Source organism: Diabrotica virgifera, chromosome 9, assembly GCF_917563875.1.
Source record: "Diabrotica virgifera virgifera chromosome 9, PGI_DIABVI_V3a".
Classification (NCBI taxonomy): Eukaryota; Metazoa; Arthropoda; class Insecta; order Coleoptera; family Chrysomelidae; genus Diabrotica; species Diabrotica virgifera.
In genome coordinates, this window is record NC_065451.1 from 213,480,063 (window position 1) to 213,493,096 (window position 13,034).

Sequence of the window (13,034 nt, forward strand, 5' to 3'; positions counted from 1 at the left end):
ACAGCAGGAGTCGGTTCTGATGGCGTATTTTTGTTCAGCGAATCCAGAAACCTCCGAGTAATCTGCTTGCATCAATTTAGTGCCTGAAACCCCCGAAACTTTATAATAAAATGCGCCTTAGCAGTGAATCTGGGCACCAGGCGTTCCGGTGGTCGGTTCTGATGACGTATTCACCTTTAGCGACTCCAAAAACCTTACGAATAATAAAATCTGGCCTTACTTTGACATGTTTGTGCACTCTTGGATGAATTTTATGCACTTCCAAATACATCTATGCATTTCCACCCATTTTTATGTAGGTAGTATACTTTTTACTACTATTTCCTGACATCATTCTGAACACAATGCAAGAAGTTGCAAATCTCTAGGTGCTGTATTTTAAAAATTGATTTATGTTGTAACAAATGCCCTGGTCTATGTAGAATGTAGAGACTAACCAAACGTCAACGGAAAAATTTTTATACATATACAGTCGAACCCGGTTATTAGAATACCTTTTATAGGAATATCCCGGTTTAAGGAATAGAAATTTGAGATACCGAAACCTTTCTACTAGCCAACAGTAATCGGGTATTAGAATATCCCGTTATAGGAATACTCTTTCTTGGTACGAAGGCTATTCCAATAAGCGCGCTTGACTCCAAATTTATTATGTTGGTTGCTGACCTTAACAAAGGAGGCATGTAGAAAGAAAACGACTTATCCTTACACTATCCGATTAGAGATTACACACTGCCATTTGTCATTTGAAAGTGAAAGTGAGTGTCAGTCAAAATGAATAAATCCAGTATGTATTTACATTTTATACCTCAGAAAAATCAATAAACATGCCAATGAATGAAATATTTGGCACCAAATGGTAGAAACTCAACCTAATACTAAGATGCAAACATTTATCAAAATTTTGAGTTCAATTTGTAGAACTTTACAAGAAATACTACAAAACTATCTGCTGGTTACAACTTTCAGAGAAAACTGGAAAGAAACTTCTACAGAATTTGAAGACTTTGAAAATGAGTTATTGGTGCAAGTTAGCTACGGAGCTGATGACAGTAGTAACTTTTTGTAAATTTTGGTAAAAATTGTATAAAGGATAATGTTTAGAGGGAAAATTATGAAAATTCATTTTTTGTAATTGTCTTTTAATACTTCGCTTAACTAATCTTGAAAGTTGATTTATTTTATTTGAAAGAAAACAATAATTCCATATCTGTAAAAATTAAGATTGTTACGAAAATAAGAAATAAATCTTCTTCTTTTTCTCTAGACATGAATATATCTGTATGTCAATGTACCTCCAGGAAGTTGTTCCATCGTTTTGGTGGTGTTTTCACTTATAATGTTCCGTCTTTTTTCATATTATGTTTTCATTTCCTTTCTAAGCCTTGATTTTCTTTTTTGATATGTTAAATATACAGATTGGTGTAGAAAAAAAGATATCAAAAGGACGTATTGAAAGAAATTAACTGTTTAGATGGGAAATAAGCCACATTTAAATTGAAAAAAAAAATAATGTTATTAACGTTTCTACGCCCAAATCGGGTGTCGTTGTCAAAATAAATACAAAATACTGTATTTTGTATTTTGATAACGATACCCGATTTGGGCGTCGAAACGTTAATAAATTTATTTTTTCAATTTAATTGTGGCTTATTTCCCATCTAAATAGTTAATTATCAAAATGCCACAAGGAAACAGCTTCAGAACAACATTAAAGAACCTCAGAACTGGTTCAACACAACATCTGCGCAGCTCTTCTGTGCTGCTGCAGATAAGATAAAAATTGTCATGATGATCTCCAACATTCGTCACCAATTGGGACCGTGCAAGTTCGGCAAAGCGACACCTATTTCTACGCTCTGCAACTTTCTTCGCACTTTTAATTATATTGGCCAATTATATTAGTCCTGGTTACTGGATAATTACCAAGCCATAGTCCAAAAAAATAATAAGAAGAAAAAATAACATTCAGGTTATGTTATTAAAACGTAAACAATTGTATGTAGTAAATAGAATTAGTTATTAAAATGCAGTACCGCAAGCAAAATACAATTAATTAAATTTACCTTTATATAATAATTGCATATCATATAAATATTGTGGAGCAACATATAATTTTTCTTCTTCAATGACAGTAGGTATGAAATGTAAGTCAATTTGACAATTTCAATTGACAATATGAATTATTTAAGAAAGTTGCAATATTTCTCCGCTATTCGCGCACGATCGTTTCTCAATTCCCTTCCAAGTACTTGCACACCGCGAATAGGTACAGCTGGTTCCAAAAAAACTGATACGACTCTTAAAGCGTATTTTGTAGAAAATTGAGCAGTGTACTTTCTTCTTCTTCTTTTTGTTTTTGGTCTCGCTGCAAGGCAATTACCAGCACGATTTATTGGCGATCTTGATGTAGTCTGGCTCTAAGCCATATCAAAATCCCTGACTATGTTCTTGTAAAAAGCTTTTGATGAGGTGTGATATAATGAATATGAGTTTAATTATATTTAATTTATTATATTTTGAAGGATAAATGCTTATTATTTACATACTGTCACTGTCACTGCCAAATTTTAAAATTTGTCAGATAACTTCAACCTCAAAAAATGGATGTTTGTTTGTTTATTTTATTATTTGTCTGTCATAATAAATACAATATAATGTCAGACCAATCATACACTGCTCAAAATGATCAAATCTTACTAAGAGTCGTATCAGTTTTTTTAGGAACCAGCTGTACATCAAGAAGAAAATGTGGCCCTTAGTAATAACGAACAAATATGTATTAGCAATATCTAATTATTATTCACAACAATTATTATTACTTCTTCTTTGTTTTCGATCTATTTTCAAGTAGTTTCATGCCATGTTTAGTGATTTCAGTGTAAATTCTTGGATTATAGTTTCTTGTATCACTTTGATCAGCATTAGTTAGTGGTTCAGTGAACCATCCATACCTTAAAACAATTAAAATTTGAAAATTATAATTTGTTATGGATCATTGTTATGGATCAACAGGATCATTAAATAGATCAGGGCTTCCCTAACTGTGCGTCGCGACGCCCTGGGGCGTCGTCGGGTTGTCCCAGGGGCGTCGCGTGTCAGAGCCGACTTTTAATACAGAAAATATATTTATTACAATACTGATATCCTGCAATTGGCAGATAAAATTACTGGGTTTCGGAATAAGTTGCTCTTATGGAAGAGAAAATTAAAAGATCAAGAAATTGACTGTTTCCCTATTTTACAGGGTATTCTACAAGGAAAATCGATAGAAATCTTCGATATCTCTTTTAAAAATATGTTTACACAACACTTGTTATCATTGAGTGAACACCTTGAGTAATATTTCCCAAAGATCTGGAGTAATATGACTGGGTCAGAAACCCTTTCCAGTTATCCACATTATCGACACTTTTAACAGAGGAAGAAGAACAACTGACAGAATTGTCCTGTGATTCCAGCCTAAAACTTTAATACGACAAGGACACACTGTTTGAATTTTGGAGCTGAGTTTCTCATGAATATCATGTCATCAGCACTGCAACATTAAAGGTTTTATTACCATGTGCGACTTCGTACTTGTGCGAAACGGAATTTTCTGCAGTGACAGTAATTAAAAACAAGTACAGGTCAAACATAAACTTAGAAAAAGAAATGAGAGTGGCAATTTCCAAATTGGAGCCCCGGTTTCATAAGCTGTGCTCAAAAAAGCAAGAACATCCCTCACGTTAACCAGCCAGTTACATAAAAAAATATCCCTTTTTATTTTTGTGCCTATGTTTTGAATTCGCTCTTAATTTCTTATAAAAATATAAATGTTCAAATAAGTAGTCCTTTTTTTATAATTATAACCTGTTACTAGGCTAGTACTTACTAAAATTGGTAAATTTTATTGAGGTTGGGTTGACGGGCGTCGCAAAAAATACCAAAGTCTCAAGGGCGTCACAATACGAATAAGTTTGGGAAGCCCTGAAATAGATAATTATCTGGAACATCACTAACATGACCACATTTACCCAATTCATTGATAAAAACAATAAACCTTTTAATAATCCAAATTAAATAAAACAAGAATTGACAAAATTTATTGAAGGACACAAGGACAAAACCAATACAAATATATAAATAGGAAGCTCCTTCTTCTTATTGCGTCGTCTCCTGTTGAAGGTCGGCGATCCCTGGATTGGTCTTTGCCTTTCTAACTGTGTTCTTTCATTTAGATCCCTCTTATGCCCTTCTTCTCCATTGTCTTATATGCATATCTAATTTACAGGTGGCCTTCCACGTAATCCAACGGTCTCTCTTGGGCCTTCTTTTTTCATTTTTTTTTTATCAGAATTAGTATCATACAATTGATCCAAAAAATGGCATAACCCAGACATCCAAAGTGAAAGTTATCCACCAACACCAAATTGTTCTGTATGGTCCACATAATGTTCAGAAAAAAGTCACACCATTTTGAAAGTCATGTTTGTTTGAGAGGCGAGAGTGGGGAGAAATATGTAAATTCGTAGTTTTTTACGTTTTTCGTCAATATTTCTAAACCATAAACAACCTTCTATACAAAAATGTTCTACATTAAATTTGAAATAAAAAAGGTTCTATGCATAATCCTTCTAAAATGAACGGTTCCAAAGTTACGGAGGTAGTATAATATAATTAGTCCAAAAAAAGGCCTAACCCAGACATCCAAAGTAAAAGTTTTTCTCCAACACCAATTGTTCTATATGGTCCACATATTGTTCAGTAAAAAGTTACACCCTTTTGAGCGTCCGGTTTGGGGGGAAGATGGGGGAGAAGTCTGTAAATTAGTATTTTTTTAAGTTTTTCATCAATATTTCTAAAACTATGCTTTAGCGTAATCAATGTTCTATACAAAAATGTTCTACATAAAATTTAAAACAAAAAAGGTTTATACATAATTGTTATAAAACCAACGGTTCGAGAGTTACGGAGGGTGAAAAGTGGAGGTTTTGATACTTTTTATATTTTTTGGGCAATTGATGATGATTTTGGGTGGTGAGGTTGACGTTTCTTCAAGGGCTTGTCAATAACATACCATCGGCCACTGAAATAGTAAATTTTATTTACAAAACACAATCCTGTTGAAGAAAATTTTTCATCAGTAATAATATTATAAATTGCCCAAAAAATATAAAAAGTATCGAAAACCGCCACTTTTCAACCTCCGTAACTCTGGAACCGTTGATTTCATAACAATTATGTATGGGACCTTTTTTGTTTTAAAATTTTACGCTAAATCGTAGTTTTAGAAATATTGACGAAAAATATAAAAAAAAACTACTAATTTACCGACTTCTGCCCCATATCCTCCCCAAACCGGACGCTCAAAATCGTGTAACTTTTTACTGAACAATATGTGGACCATGTAGAACAATTTGGTGTTGGAGGAAAACTTTTACTTTGGATGTCTGGGCTAGGCCATTTTTGGGCCAATTCTACTATACTGTCTCCGTAACTTTGGAATCGTTCATTTTAGAAGGATTATGCATAAGACCTTTTTTATTTCAAAAATGTAGAACATTTTTGTATAGAAGGTTGTTCATGCTAAACCGCATAGTTTTAGAAATATTGACGATAAACGTAAAAAACTACGAACTTACCGATTTCTCCCCCTCTCCCCTCCCAAACCCGACGCTCAAAATGGTGTGACTTTTTTCTGAACATTCTGTGGACCATATAGAACAATAATTTGGTGTTGGAGGATAACTTTCACTTTGGATGTCTGGGTTTGGTTCTAGTTATACCATATTAAATCTAGATTTGTATAATGTGGGAAGTTTACTTATATCATAATATTTGTGCTGCTCGTCCATCCATTATAGAAAAACCCTAAGATTATCATATGTCTTTTGTTTTTAACGGGAATTAAACTATTTTTCCATATTGGCTTTAAACAATTATTCAAGAAACTTAAATTTAATCTTTCGTTTGTTTTAAAATTTACTTATTTAAAGACTGTGCTAAATTCAATTTTATGCTTGTAGGGGAGCCCAAGCGGAGCTTTTTGCAGTTACTCGAGCGCGTCAGATTATTACATGGGGAGAAACCTGGTACCCTGCAGATGTACCTCTACCATAATATATTGGTTCTTAACACAGGGGAGTTCGTTAAGGGAGGCCCGAAAAAAAAATATATCCTTAAAAATACTCGAAATTGTCAGATTAAGATTAGTTAAGTACATGCAATAGAGTGTATATTTAAAAAATCTGACGATTTAAGCCGGGCGTACGGAACAGGGTGCATCCCAAAACTTCACAAGAAAAAAGCGAATATTTCGCGAAGTGAATGACAGATCGAAAAACTAAAAATATGTGCTCAATATTTTTTAAAAATCTATCGAATGATACCGAACCCGGCTTCCCACGGAGAGGGGTGGGGGGTAAATTTAATATTTTAAATACGAATCCCGCGATATTTCGCGAAATGAACATCAGATCGAAAAACTGTAAAATACACGTATTCAATATTTTTGAAAAATCTATCGAATGGCACCAAACACGACCCCCCACGGAGGTGAGGTTGGGGGTTACTTTAAAATCTTAAATAGGAGCCCCCATTTTTTATTGCAGATATGAATTCCTTACGTAAAAATAAGTAACTTTTATTCGAAACATTTTTTCGAATTATGGATAGATGGCGTTATAATCGGAAAAAACGATTGTAAAATGGAAAATTAAATTAACAAAAAGAATGTGTGTTTACTTTGTACGCACGTAAGAAGATATTCTTCTATTATATAATAGGTAATTTAAACGAAGTAAATATACTTAAAAGGTTATTTGTATTTTATTTAAAAATCAAACTAACTTTCTTATCTACCACTTTCAAAAAATTTTTATTAAAACAACCAAAAATAAAAAAAATATGAATCGCCCAGGAATTGAACCCGCAACCTTCCAATCTCAGTGCTAACGCATTTCCCACTACTCCAGCGAGGCCCTATAAATAGACATGTAAGTTTGGGATATAATTACACAACACGGCGACATATAGTGTAAAAATGTTATGCTTACATAATATTTTATTATTTTACTACAGGGAAACACAAATCCAAAAACACGAGAATTATAATAAATAATACATTTCCTAAAACCACTAATATATTCTTTTAATGACTTATTTGCACGGTTACAGATACATACATACCTATCTTGAAAGATTAGCAATGAACTACATACTGTCAGAACTACATACTGTCAGTGTGCGCAGGCGCGCGGATCATGTACAATTTTACCCTCAATCGATTCGCCGCTAAAGAAGAATATCTTCAAAAATGGCAAGTGCCCACTAAAATGGAAAACTTTACTTAACTTTTTTTGTTTTTAGGACCTACGCTTTACAACCCAATAGGTCCCCATAACGCTCGAGTGACTGCACATACAGCATAATTTACTCCCCTACCATTACATATACTAGTTGACCCGATTTATCTGATCGTACTTGCAAATGAACAATATTAGAGCGTCTGTGTTTACTTTACGCACAAATTAATTTTTCCTGACCAGAATATAAATTAGCCCAGTTAAAAGATTAATTTTGGGACATTTCGTGTACATCCAATGGCAAATTACTATAGGTATTGACCAATATGCATAAATTTTGTCGAGTTAATTTTCCAGTTAATTAAGTTTGTTCGTCTTTTCAGTTAAAGGACGAACTGCATCTACTTCCATGTGCATATGGCCTATCAATAAAAATTTGTGGTTTATCACAAAATAAGAAAATTGGACCAGGTAGAGATAAATGACAAACAACATCGTCTTTCTATTTTGCCCAGCACGGTTATCAGACCAAGGAGTAATTTCTTTTAAGTTGTTTGGAAGAGTTTATTCTTTTTCTTTTTTAAGTATGTACTCTCTCATTTAAGAAGGTTGGCTAGCACTACGGCATTCTTCATCTTTGATACTGCTGCTCTAAGCAGCTAGCAGAGATAAAATAATTGTACCATTGTCTCAAATTGTTTAGCCAGTATATACGTCTTAGGCTTATGTTTTTTTCTGCCCACTATCTTTTCCTGTATAGTGATCTGCAGCAACGCATATCCCTCACCTCTTATGACATGACCCAGCTACTCCAATTTTCTTGCTTTCATTGTAGGTATTTATTATCTCCTCTTCCTTATTCATTCTTTTTAAATAAATAAACCTATAATAAGGAAGAATGAACATCCTGCCGTTTTATTCCAAGCCAGAGATATAAGAAGCAAGAAGAGAAAGAAATCATATTGTATATTAGTCCACTATGATAACTGATCTGAATATAAATTAAACAATTTTCAAATTCATGTGATTTTCCTTATCCTAAGTAATTAAATAAGTGACGAATAAATAAATAAGCTAAAATGATAACCACTACTGTTTTTGTTTATAATAACTATGTGTTGGAAAAAGGTCAAATGCGTTAAGATTTTTTACATTTTGTAATCAAATAAGATTATTAGGTGTTATCAACAAAGTAATCAACATTAGCCATTTGTAATATGTAATAAACAAGGAAGTTTATATCGAAATGTTATCGACCCTGTCGAAGTTAATATTGTAATGATAATGTCTTTCCTTAAGGCCATCGGTACATAATTCGCAAATATTTCACGGTTATCCCTACTTTTTCCATCTTTACACGGCAAATTACGTGTACTTAGTAAAATTCACACTGGTATGGATATGTAAACATTACTAGAATGTCATTCTACTTGACAATATCATCATTAACTTTAAAAAGATGGCTTTTGAATGTTCTTGGATAACTGTTATTTGTATAATTGCAAATTATTAATTCAGTTAATAAATGTGATAATTCTTTCACTAACTATGCATTCAGTGATTTCAATAATTTATATGTACAACAAAAACTAATACTCAATCGAGAAAAGAGGAAAAGTGTTAAAGTGATTTTTTAATAATATATTGTTACTATGAAACGCTTACAATTTTGAACATCTTTAACAACAAAATACTTGGATCACAGAATATAATTATCCTGATGTATTCTCTGCTTGGATCTTCCACAAATAATACACAATAAATAACTTTTTATTAAGTTCACGTCTTAAATCAATTATTTTTCAAATCAAAAAAATTATTTATCAAATATATCAATATTATTTAATCAACAACTCAAAATATTCCCGATGCCATCATGCCATGTCAAATATTTAAAATTGCCACTGATTGTCACTGTCTGACTGACAATATGCTGACAATATTCTATTCGACTGAGTGCTGAGACAAAGATAGATTTGGAAAATATTACCACGGACATTGTGTTCATTTTTTTCGAACCTGGAAAAACCAATATATATTGTTGAAAAATTTAAACGCAGAATGAAAGACTATATTATTACCGAGGGCCGAAAGACCCTTAGAATAAATAAAACGTTTATTTTGAATGAGATATTTGAAATTAAAAATCACACTAACTTTTCTCTTAGTTTTTCACCCCTGTAACTTATTAAAATAAACATTATAGAAGTTCTCAGGGACTTTCGGCCCTCGCTAATAACGTAATCTTTCATTCTGCGTTTAAATTTTTCAAAAATACTTATTAGTTTTCTCAGGATTCGAAAAAAATGAATCCCCATTTGAATAGCATTGCAGCCAAAATTACGTACCCATCCCCTTAATATTGTAAATTGAAACGCATTGAAAACGCCAGAGTCGCCTTCTATAAACCAAAGGAAATTATTATTAATAAAGATATTACATCAAATCTTAAAATCAGACTATGCTCCTACAAGAGCTGGAGTATCCTTACAGAGATACTATAATGAAAAAATTGAAGGCTATTAGGAGGAATAACAATATTTTGGCCATAAATTGAGATTGAGACATCCAAAAGAGAGATAGAACTGAATGCGCAAAGTATAGAGGAATGTCTTTGTTAGAGGTAATATAGAAAGTGCTCACCATAATAATCAATCAATCAATATTCTTTATTTCATCTGACTTTTACAAGTATTGAAATGCGTCAAATACAATACAATCAGTAAAAACTATAAGTACATAAAAACAGTTAACATAAAAACATATAAAATATACACAAAAGCATACAAATTGTTAAAAAGATGCCTGCAAGTATTCTTCTAACGAATTCTTAAATACATAAATATTTGACTCTTTAACATAATTAGGTAATTTATTATACAAACGAACGCATGTTGGGTAAGGACCCTTGCCCACAACGGTCAAGTGGCGAGCAGGGGTCACCAAATCATTTCCATAACGAAAATTGTAGCCACTCATTAAGGAAACATCATTTCTGCAAATAAAATTGCATCTATGTGACTTTACATAAACAATACAACTGAAAATATACAGCGAAATTACAGTTAAAATATTTAATTGTTTAAAAACTGGTCTACAGGAATCCAAGCGCCTTCTAAACGTCATGGTACGAATATTTTTTTTTTTTTGTTTTTTGAAGAACAAGCACCTCATTAATTCGCGAGCAATTTCCCCAACAAACTAAGCAATATTGCAAAATTGACTGTACATGAGCAAAATAGTAAAGTTTTAAGATATCTAGGGAGACAAAATTCCTAAGTTGCCATAGATCATAACAGTGCACAGACAATCTTCCCACTACATAATCAACGTGAGAGCTCCAAGACAAATTAGAATCCAGGTAAACAGCTAACAACTTAGTGGAGTGGCTATTTACGACTGACCCATTGTCAAGTTTTACTAATGGACTCATCTGCATAGAAGAAGGTGAAAAGGTTACCTTTGATCCATTTAAGATTTAATCCATTTAATCCATTTAATGGTCTTTGATCCATTTAAGATTAGGGCATTAGTTAAACAGCAATGAGTCATACTTTTTACAAGACAGTTTGCTTTTTGTACTACATTAAAACAATTATTGGAATTTAGTGCAACTGTGGTATCGTCAGCAAATTGAGTGACATAACAGTCTGATTGCTGTTCCACGGTTTCTACTCGAACGCTTATTGCATCAGAAAAATTATCTAATGGATTCCGAACCAAACATGTTGAGCTATCGTTTATCAGTTAATTTAAATCATTGACAAAAATCAAAAATAAAAGAGGGCCAATGATACTTCCCTGTGGAACTCCGGAGAGGACACTTTCTTGTGTAGAAAATATTATATTCCCACTCACATTGACCTTAATTTTTTGAAACCTTTTCGATAAAAAGGTGTGGATCCACTTTAACGCAGTTCCTCTAACACCACTATGATAAAGTTTTTCCAGCAGTATTAGATGATTTACAGTTTTAAAAGCTCGTGCTAAGTCAAAAACAAACAGATAACTTTATTACCCTTATCAAAGTTCGATAAAATAAGATTGCACAGCGCTAGTAGTGCATCTTGCACACTTATACCTTCACGGAAACCAAATTGAGACTTTTCTATAATGTTGTGCTTTTTAATATACGATAGGAGACGTGTATGAAATGCCTTCTCATATATTTTTGAAAACACAGATAAAAGTGATTTGTCACCTTTTTATGTATGGGCACAACTAAAGCATTATTTTGAATTTGAGGAAAACCCCTTCCTGAAATGAAAGGTCAAAACAAAAATCAAAAAACGACTAGAAATATAATGGTGAACAATCTAGGAGAATAACAGGAAGAATTTCTCAAGGGAAGATGACAACAAAATTTTTATGTTAAAACAAATTCTGAACAATTGATATAAATACAACATTTCAGCGCTAGTACTTGAAGGAAAGGACTTTTCAATGACAAATGCCAAAAGAAGAATATTAATAAGAACATACCATTGATTGACTGTCTCAGGCCATATTAATTTCTTATTAGGAGGATAATCATTTGCTCTGATTAAATCACGTAAGATATCTGGTCTAGCTTCATACGCAGTAAATCCTTCGTACTTTGAATAAAACTTAGCAGTAATGGTAGATTCTAAAAAAAATTGAGATAACGGTTATATAAATAGCTAACCAAATTAATAACTATTTGAACAAATAGAGCCAATATCATCAAAATCACTGGTTTATCTGAAAGCAATAGTCGTAATAGTTGATAAAGAAGACTTTTATGTACAGCATAATCACTATCAATCTGTACGCGTCCACTACTGGGCAGAGGTTTTCTTCAGCTCTTTCCATCTGTATTTGTCTTTTGCGGCTTAAATCCAGTTACTGATAACACGCGTTACTAAGACTGGTCTTTAAATGGTTAGAAAAATGAGGATCAGAATATAAAAAAATAGATCTTTAAGATCAATGATTAGGAATATGATGATCAGCATATGAGAACAGCAAGTTTTGGGACTGGCCTTTAAATTTTTAGGAATATGGGGATCAGAATGTGAAAAGAATAGGTATTTAATATCAATGATTAGAAAGGAAACCCACTAGAACTACCAACTTACTTTTGTAATTTGGACTGAAATGTTCATAGACGCTCGCAAACTTTTCTTCTAACTTACACCTAGCTTCTAATATGGCTTGAGCTTTGTATGGTTTCATTGTGATGTTAAAACGTGTTTTGATGGAAAACTTTATGTCAAAGTTACACTAGACTTTTACACTATTCAAAACAATTTTGAAACTTTTTCTTCTCTTCTTCTTTTCTCAGTACAACCCGGAGTTGGTCTTGGCTGACTGCACAACCCGCTTACATCTCGAACGTCCACGATAGTTGAACCAGTGAGTAGCCCCATTGTTCTTACATATGACCATATGATATATCTCCCATCACATTCGTGGACGTCTTAAGTTTTCGAGGCTTCCTCCCAGATGAACTTGGATAGGGGAGCTTGTATTAGAGAGTCTATGGATGTAGCCAGCTCATTTCAGATGTTAAGATTTAATGTCTTGGACTACGTAGCTAGCCCATTTATTTCTTTTACCTCGGAATTTGACCGTATTCGGTACTGGTTAATATACGGGTTGTGGTAGAACTCAAAGATCCCAGGCAATCAAATAACGTTTACAAAACGTTGAAAAGACGTCATAATTATCACCAAACAACGTCAGTTTGTTACATTTTTTCGACGTCGAAAGTCCGTGAATATGTCC

General features: G+C 32.9%; 1 protein-coding gene across 1 annotated transcript; it reads right to left on the reverse strand.

Moving 5' to 3' along the window:
- Nucleotides 1-2,265: 2,265 nt before the first annotated feature.
- On the reverse strand, nt 2,266-12,553 carry LOC114338373 (uncharacterized). The gene is made up of 3 exons (XM_028288961.2): nt 12,386-12,553; nt 11,769-11,913; nt 2,266-2,954 (listed from the first exon to the last, which is right to left on the reverse strand). The coding sequence occupies exons 1-3, from the start codon at nt 12,480-12,482 to the stop codon at nt 2,819-2,821; spliced, it is 378 nt and encodes a 125-aa protein (XP_028144762.2). The 5' UTR covers nt 12,483-12,553; the 3' UTR covers nt 2,266-2,818.
- Between the last annotated feature and the right edge of the window lie 481 nt (nt 12,554-13,034).

Coding starts and splice junctions, on each gene's coding strand:
- LOC114338373 (XM_028288961.2), bottom strand. CDS start 12,482: ATGAAACCATACAAAGCTCAAGCCATATTAGAAGCTAGGTGTAAGTTA. Junction 11,914..12,385: donor TTTCAGTCCAAATTACAAAA/GTAAGTTGGTAG, acceptor AATTTTTTTTAG/AATCTACCATTACTGCTAAG. Junction 2,955..11,768: donor CCTGAGACAGTCAATCAATG/GTATGTTCTTAT, acceptor AATTGTTTTAAG/GTATGGATGGTTCACTGAAC.